Source organism: Glycine soja, chromosome 6 (assembly GCF_004193775.1).
Source record: "Glycine soja cultivar W05 chromosome 6, ASM419377v2, whole genome shotgun sequence".
NCBI classification, from domain to species: Eukaryota; Viridiplantae; Streptophyta; class Magnoliopsida; order Fabales; family Fabaceae; genus Glycine; species Glycine soja.
In genome coordinates, this window is record NC_041007.1 from 1273578 (window position 1) to 1283201 (window position 9624).

General features: G+C 29.7%; 1 protein-coding gene across 1 annotated transcript; it reads right to left on the reverse strand.

Annotated features, from left to right (window-relative positions):
• Nucleotides 1-2184: 2184 nt before the first annotated feature.
• Nucleotides 2185-4290, reverse strand: LOC114414528 (HMG1/2-like protein). Its single transcript, XM_028378817.1, has 8 exons — nucleotides 3982-4290; nucleotides 3810-3864; nucleotides 3484-3600; nucleotides 3143-3200; nucleotides 3015-3059; nucleotides 2852-2932; nucleotides 2619-2711; nucleotides 2185-2539 (listed from the first exon to the last, which is right to left on the reverse strand). The coding sequence occupies exons 2-8, from the start codon at nucleotides 3854-3856 to the stop codon at nucleotides 2522-2524; spliced, it is 459 nt and encodes a 152-aa protein (XP_028234618.1). The 5' UTR covers nucleotides 3857-3864; nucleotides 3982-4290; the 3' UTR covers nucleotides 2185-2521.
• Nucleotides 4291-9624: the final 5334 nt, after the last annotated feature.

Below are 9624 nucleotides of genomic sequence, written 5' to 3' on the forward strand. Positions count from 1 at the left end.
ACTTTAAATGTAGACTAATCTAATGTTAGAAATTGAATTTAGTGTCAAAGAAATACTTTATTACAATTTAAACAAATTTAAAATACTTGAATAAAATCGAAAAATAATATTGCTAGCTCATAACTGACACATTATTATTCCAATTGGATCAAGTGCTCCTTGAGCTTTTCTTTCTCTCTTTAAGTTTGAATATGTAGGTGTTGATTTTTGTTCAAGTGACATCTCATTTGCATTCTTAGCCTTTGTCCTTATTATTGGGCCTCCAAGCCTAATCAGATTCTTCCTCTTACAAACTCTTCATTTTTCTTTTGAAGACTTTCATTTGATCTCTATTAGAAGGTGTAATAAAATAGGTTTTATAAAAGTTAGAATTAAAAATAAAACCAAAAAGTGGTAATCATAATCAACTCCTCATCCAAATTCATTCAGTAAAAAGATAGAAATTTCAATCCTCAAAACTGCAAAGAAAAAGTAATCAAAGAAGTGATAGGAGAAATCGTGAAAAAAGAAAGAGACATTATAAAAGTGAAAAAAGTCACGATAGATGATATAGGAAACACTTCTTCACAAAATTTCAAACAAGCTTGTTCAATCCTCGTAAATTTAAAAGAAAAAATTTAACCTAGACTCCACTTTATTAAATTAAAAATATATTTTAAATTCTTAAAAGAGGAGGAATAATATAATACGGCATTTCTATAAAAATGTAATTATTATACAATTTAACAGGTAGTAAATTCTATACCTAAGAGTTTACTTTAATTGCACTATTTTTTTTCTGATGAGTTTATTTGCACTAAATTAAATTAACCATGTCATAAAAAAAATTTAGACAATTACACTTGAAAACAATTTCAAACAATACATCAATTTATTTAAAAATATTTGTTAAAATAAACACTTGTTTTAATAAAAATAAGCAATTTTTACTTTTAATATGTATGTCTATCTTGCTTTTACTTTAAAAAATATAAATCTGTTTATTTTAAAAAACATATCCTATCTATTTCTTAAAAAATCACTTATATCAAACATATTTTAAAGTTATTTTTTAAAAATTTAAACAAACCCAATACTCTAAAAAAATTCACTTTCACAAAGTTATTAGAACATGATTAACACGCTACTTCAAACTGATAGAAATTTGTTCTTAAAATAATGCACATTATGCTACGCCATCATTGGCGACAAAAACCTAACATAGAAAACGGTCATTTGTCAACCATGAATGAAAAAACGATCAAACAATTCTACTATACACAAACAGAACGATATAACTAATCTAAGAAATTTCATATAAACCAACTCAACACAACTAGTACCTTAATCAGAATACCTAGAGCCTTGATAAGAACAGCATGCGCAGCAAATCCACATTAATATTTTAAAAAAAGAAAAAAAAAGACGCTAACTACTAGCTAACAAAACCATAGCAGTAGAGTTACAACCTGTAAATCAATCCAAATTAAGTAACTTAAATTAGAAAACAATCAAAATCATTGATATAATTAAAATTATATATTATAATTGTTGGTTACACTTAGAATAAATAAGTATTTTCAGTCCTCAAAAATGAATTTAAGAAACTAAACATTTTTCAAATTTGAACTAGAAATTAGGAAACAAAAAATGCACAAAATTTGAGGGATTAACAACATCTACGTCTAATATAAATTTTAACATCTAAAAAGAGTAATTTGAGGGATTAACAACATCTACGTCTAATATAAATTTTAACATCTAAAAAGAGAGATACTTAGAGTTAAGAGTGTGTCAGAAAATGTTACTAACATTCCTCAATTATCCTACAAAATCAAGCACGCCACATTAGAAAAGCCTAATATGAACAAGCAATCCATAGAGACAGAACACCAAACAATCGGATCCCGAACCACAACAGCAAATATTCAAGACAATCCGGACCCCTTAAAGTTGTTGATTTAAACAAATTTAAATTATAAAATACAGGCTTGAGTGTTTTCAGAATTAAAAGCAGTTATAATTTCATATTAAGATGAGACATTCGGATTAAAAAATAACAGTTGGCACACCCTGCCAATTAAAGACAGCAGATCATCACAACCCAAAAAGCATGTTTAAAAAAAAAAAAAAACAGGTACGTATCAACAGACATGGCATCAGCAGTATAACATGGGTCATCAAGTGACACCATAGATCAGGAGCTAAACAAAACATAAATACCATATATACAGCAGAAAGCGAATGATAAGCCAATTATATTGATACAAACTTAACCAGATTTCAACAAGAAAACTCTAAATCAAACTAAAAGCTCTACAAGAGATAAACACCCCTTAACTAAACAGTTGGATTTAGAAGTACAAATAAAGAACTCCCTTCTTTAAACTATTCACGTTTTGGAAAGACAACCAATTTACGGAGGGAGCAGGGAAATATTTTTTGGAAGCAAGAAATATGTTTATCAGGAAATGACCAGACCACCTACAACAGATGATCAAAATCATCAGAACCTACATAAATGCAATTATCAGTCCATTCTCTAATCGTCATCCTCTTCCTGCATGAAATAAACAGCACAAAATAAGAAAACTGCAAAAAAACGATTAAACCCATACAAGACAATTATGAAAACAAACCTCGCCACTGCCTTCCTCATCATCATCTTCATCATTCACCTCAGATACAGACTTCTCAGATTCTTCTTCATCCCCACCAGTAGGACCTTCCGCCTGACAACATGAAACAAAAGCCTATGAGAACAGCTCATTACAGACCAATAAACACATATTCAACTTTCCTTGGGCTGATGAGAACAATAAATTACAGATTCTTTCTGTAAATAATAACATGTCACCAAAGATGAACCAACCTGTTTCTTGTTATAGGCTCTCATGTTCTTCTCGTACTCCACTTTCCTTTTCTCAGACTTTGCCACATAAGGTGCTTTTTCCTAAACAATGTATAAAATTTCAATAACAAAAGCCAAAACTAAAATTGTTGCTCATATAAACAAGAAACAGTGAACTACATACAGCATCAGACATGGTCTTCCATTTTGCTCCAGCAGCTTTGCCCACCTGAAATGTTAAGTTAAAGTCATGTAACTGAGAGATCCATTTATATGATGTTGTCAACACACAATAACAACAAATACACTTACAGCAGACACTGCTTTGTTTTCAGGATGTTCTTTGTTGAATACCTTCCTGAACTCCTCCCTTTAATTACAAAACAAATTTCAGAAAACAACCACAATACAAATATAAAACAACACGCCAACATGACCAAGAGATATAGCGTACTCAATAAACAACTAAGGTGTAAAAATAAATTACAGAAAACAACCAAGGTAAACAAACAAACAATAACAACAACAGGTAAAGAAAACGTGATTTACAATTGGACAATGATAAAAGTTTTGACGATAAAATTATTCGGTGGAAAGAGAAGAGAGCGCATCGGAAATCGAATGGATCGTATAGTTAGAAATATAATAATTACATGAAAACGAAGAAAGCACTTGGAGGCCTCTTTGGCTTGTTAGGGTCTTTCGCTGCCTTCCCCTTGCCGGCGGGTTTCCTAGCCTTGGTGGCGGCTCCCTTCTTATTCACAGCAAGTCTGAAATTCATAGCAAAATAAATAGAATAAAAAACCACAATATAGTAAAACGCACACATCTGAAATAATCGCCGTACCAAACAGAGATCTCAGATCTCAGATCTGGAAATTCGTGAACCTTAGCTTTTTTGATTATTTCACAGTAAGAAGCGTCGAATCGTAAGAGAAACAAACAATTCATGGTTGGATCAAAAGCGAGTGAAACTTACTTGGGATCGGCTCTCTTAGATTCGGTCTTGGACTTTCCTCCTTTCATGACGGATACTGCAATCACACAATCAGGATAGTTTTACGGCGTGAATTCGTAGAAAAACGAAGAAAATCGCTTGAAAACGAAGAGAATTGCAGAAAAACGATGAAAAATTGAGCGGAAATACGTACCGAGAGGGGAACAGGGTCGGGAGTTAGGGTTTGGGTGGAGAGAGAAGAGAGAAAGATGAGAATGAATGATAATACTATGACATAAGGCTAGGCACAAGTGAGCGGAGATATTAAGCCCCTAGGGAAATTGAAATTCAATTGCAAACGAAATGAAATCAAGGGGAGGTCAGGGGTTTAGGCGGGAATTTAAATTTATTGCCATGTCATTGATCCGTGCGCTTATTTTGCGATGGCTGCGTTATTCCTAAGCGTATGCCTCCGTTTCCATCATATTGTGTTTTCTGTGTGTTTCCTTCAGCGTTCCCGCGGTCTTCATTCTCCTCTTTTACGGGCATTTGCTTTGTATAAAATTGATATCAATCCATCTACATGATACGAATTAGACTAATGGTTCATATAATTATTCAACATGTGTGATTTTCATATTATTAATATGATGTTCTCATCTTATGTTATAAAATAATTAATATTGCTATATATAATAATAAAAATTTTAATATATATTTATTTACATGTAAATTTAGATAATAAATTTTATAAATTAATTTTGATCTAACAATTAATTTGTTTATATATATAATTTTTTATGAAACTTATGATTTTATTTATAATTTATATATGTAAACAAATTAATTATTAGATCAAAATTAATGATCAGAATATTTCTTATTTAAATTTACATGTATATTAAATATATATTGAAAATCTTATTATTATATATAGCGACATTAATTATTTTATAACAAAATTTGCTTAGCTTAATTGATTAGAGCATCGTGCTAATAATAAGGTTTGCTTCCAAGATGGACCATTATTTTTAAATTAATTCATAAAATATATTTTTAAATCCGTATTAGGTTTATGGATTTGCCAGTCCATATCAGCTTTATGGAAGGGTAAAAATGAAATTTCACTATTTTGCTGGGTGTATTATCATTGTGCTGGCTGCCCAAACCAACGCCCCTTTTTGCTGGTGTTCTCTATTGTGATTTTGGTCCGGTTCAGCTCCAATAAGCCCAATGTATATTTCTTGTTTATTGGACAACTATTGTCTCTACCAAAGCCCATTCCAATGGAACACTTATTCTTCGCTGATTTTTTTTTTTTTATCCGCCACACCAAACAAAACGCCACCTTCTTCCTATATTCTTAATCGCGTATTCTGGCTAACAAAAAAACAAAGATGCACTGCTCATATGCATTAACAAAACACTTCTTCAATTTCCACTAACTAGTGCTTTGTTTGGTAATAATTGGTAAGGATTTAAACCAGAGAGTGAAATGAAAAGGAGACAATGAATTTCATGTGTTTAGTGAAAATTTATATAAGAAATAAAGGTTTAATTAAGTTTTTCGTACTTGCAATATAACTCATTTTAAAATTATTACTTAACATTTATTTTTTTCAATTAAGTATCTACAAAATTTTAGGTTTCATTTTATTACTCATCATTAATTTTTTTTCATTAAATATAATGTGACAGATGAAATATCACAACATCGTGCTTTGTCACTGACACTTCAACGCCACCTCACCACCTTTTTCTCATTCTCCTTCTTCCATTTCTCCCCTTCTTCAATAGAAACCACTGCCATCGTGCCACCACTATTGATTACACTACGCAACCACCGACCAAGTTACACAACCATCACCACATTGACTATCGTCAACTCAAACAAACAAAACAACAATGATGAAAAAGAACCACCCAACATCACTATCACCTCTTTGGAAAGAAAAAAAAAACTCACACTAACCCTAAACCTCATTCTCCAATTCAATGTTTTCCCTCTCAACCCACGCAAAAAGATCACTGAAATCATGAAACTTGTTGTCGTTGCGCGCGTTCACCGTGCCTAGGAAGCCGTCATCAGTGGCCACTCCTTCTCCTTGAACCTTGCCACAATGCTCAATGACATCACCCAACGCCTCCAAAATGATGTTTTCTCCACCCCTCATCCTCGCCAACATGTGAAAATTGTGACACCTATCGTCGCCGACAACTACATAGGTGGTGAGGGTGGAGTTATGCATGATGATGCGATGGTTAGTGATGGTTGGGTCGTTGTTGTTGCGTGCGCACAAAGGTGGATTTGGGTGGTCATGATGCGCACGTGCGGTGATTGGGCTTAGATGCAAGTCATTGCATCTGTATTTATATTCTCTAAACTAACCACACCTTTAGATTTATTCTAGTTGGCAACCAAAGGTTAGGTCTAGAATCCTCCACTAACGAAGTTTGCAATTTATATTTTGATTTTATAAGGTTCAAATTCAATTTTTGAGCATGTCCAATTACTTAACCACGCTCAAACAAAATTCCCAACAATAGTACAAATAAAAAGGGCACTAGTGAATGACACGACATCTAAAGCTTATATATAAAGATAAATGAGAGATTAAATTACATTGGTGTACCATTAATAATTATTATATTATTTTTATAATTTAATATAGCATGTGATTTTTATTTATTTAACCATTAAATTATATTTACATATTATTAAAATTATTTTTGTCAAATTTTATCAAAATTAAACAACAATAAGAAGACAATCAAATGATTTATATTTTAGTATATTTTAAAATGTTTATATATATATATATATATAATTTGTTAAAGATCCATAATATACAATATGTTATTACTTTTAAAACCTGAACTTAAACCATTAATTAATAAAGCTAAAACAATCCTACAACAATTGACTTACACACTCGGTTTGTACTATAGCAAATCATATATGTTATTACACTCTAAGCCTGATTTGTTTTCCCTTGGATGCAAAATAATTTTTCAGGTGATGAAATACACATAAAGGAAACTTGATAAAGCACAAAGTCGTATGGATGAAACTTTTATGCATTGATGATTTACTGATTTTAGAGGCAACTCTTACTCTGTATGACCAAGAAAAAGTGACGAACCAAGCAGTGTTGATTTCTTAATATTAGATCCAAGCAAAGGTTCAGTTGGTGAAGCACATAGATACGTGAAGTAACTACATGCTCGAAGGACCTATTATAACCATCACAACAAGAAAAAAGTTAAGGGTTATTGAGCAAAGGTTAGAAGTAATTAATATAGAAAACTAGTGAGATACCAATAATACAACATACATTGATTTGGGCCTGGGTCATCAGCTTTACAAAATCTAAAATCGACACCTAAACCAATCAACAACATATTTCACTAGTTTGGTTTGAGTTAGAAATGAACAAATTAGAAAATCCAAAACAAATTAATTGGTTCGATTTGAATTAAGGACATTGAGTTGTATCCAACCAACGAACATCCTTAGACTACTATGATCCCATTGATTATTTTGTTGCCTATTAGTTTTAAAATGTCAAATGTATGATAGTATTTGTTGGTACTTGTTTTATTGTGTTGAGCTTGAATTCATCTAAATTTTGTATTTTTTCATAGTTTATAAAAATAGAATTATATTTAACAAGTTATATTAACAAAACTTTGAAGAATATAAATTTTATCCAAGTCCTCATAATCAAATGATCAAGACTGTTTAAATATATATTAAACTTAACCATCAATTTTATTATATAGTTAAAACTGAATTACAAACAAATATTTCACACAAGAAAAAATATATTTTTATACACAAAAAGCTTAAAGGAAACAAAGGCAACAAAAAGTCACTAATGTAGAGGTGACAATGTAAACTTTGGATCAATGGGTTAGGTGACTTAACCCGTGAGTTTGTATTGGTCTATTTTGCCTAATCCACTAACCTGGGAGCCAATGACGAGTTGATGTCATACATATTTTTTTAAAAAAATATAAATACTAATAGGTGTTCAAGCTTTAGGTTGTCACTTTATTTTTTTAAAGCTTATAGTGTTATTCAAAAATTAAAATACATAATGATGATTTCTTAATTGAAAAGATCAACTTTTCCAATAGAGTCCCAATACCTGAAGAGACTAAAGCTTGTGCCCTCCTCCAAGCTCTTCGATGGACAAATGGAGCTTGGCTACCATGACCTTATTTTTGAGAGTGACTGTAAAATGATAGTAAATAACATCACTTCATCTACACTGGAAATTTCATATTTTCATGTTATCATGGTTAAATGTAAAGCTATCCTCCCTTGTATTCCAAACTCTAGGGTAAAATTTATTAGGAGACAAGCTGTCCATTCTCTTGCAAAGGCATCAATATTTTTTTCTTGTAACTATGTTCATGAAAAAGTTCCCACTTGTACTGAGTCTTTCATCCTTAATGAAAAGCCCCAACTATTGCCCTTTTTATATGAAAAAAACAAAATACATATTTATTGTTGTTTATATATTATTTTATAAATTTAATTTCTCTAATACTAATAGGAAAATTTATATTTAAATTAAAGTTAGGATAAACAATTGATATACTTTATATTTTTAGTTAAATTTGTTTATTTTAGTTAATTTTATGAAATAAGATATTAAACCTTATTTTTTTAAATTGATGATGGACTGTCCCACTAACGCACCAGCTCACCCCTAAACAAGATGGATCAGAAATAGCATGTTGTTTTAACCAAATGAACTAATATGTCAATAATGTTAAAAAATAATTAATATTGTTATATATAAAATCAAATTTTCTAATGTATATTTAATATACATATAAATTTTGTAACAATTAATTTTAATTTAACAATATATTTTTTAACATATATAAATTTTAAATAAAAATAATAGATTTAAATAAAAATCATAACTTTAATAAAAAATTATATTTATAAAAAATAAATTATTAAATTAAAATTATTTGTTACAAAATTAATTATATAAATTTATCTATTTATTAAATATACATTAGATTTTTTAGTATTATATATAATTATATATTTTTTTTAATATTGATTAATTAGTTCAATTGATTAATGTATCATATTAATAAGATAAAGATCACAAATTTAAGACATACACGAATAATTAATTTAAAAGTATTTCATACTAATACCAAAAGAATATATATCAAGAATATATGTTTAAATCAGTATTCATAACCCTTTTAATGAGAAAAAAACAGAGGATAACGAGGGTGTAAATCGTTACCACCATTCTTAATTAACTCCAACGCAATCTAGAATCAAATTCACATAAAATCATTATGAATCCATCATCCTAAACCTTGTGAAGTCCATGATAAATTGCCAGCAACTAAGTTTTGAGACTTCTTGTGATGCCGCAAGTTCCCAGGATTCAGCTTTCCAAATGGTCTCTTAATATACTGCCAAAAACTGAGCTTTCAGGATTTTCATTCGAGCTTCGGGTGTCACAAAACTAAATATTTACAACACATTAGAACGAAAATTTTATATAGAATTCTTTAAGTATCCAAATTATCAGATAAATTATTGGATTATGATAGATACACATTTTATATGCAGACATATTAATACTTTTTTTAAACTATATATATTAATACGTTAAGAACGAGAAAAATATTTCTATCCGAATGAATATTTCGAGTCAATGCAAAGTGTACAAATTTATAAACTATAAAAGAAATTATTTATATTTTTTTATAAAAATAAAAAAAACTTCCCATAAAAGTATCAATACCAATTTATAAACATAATAATAATTATATTATGTGTTATATTTTTTTTTAGAAGATATTCCGTGTTATA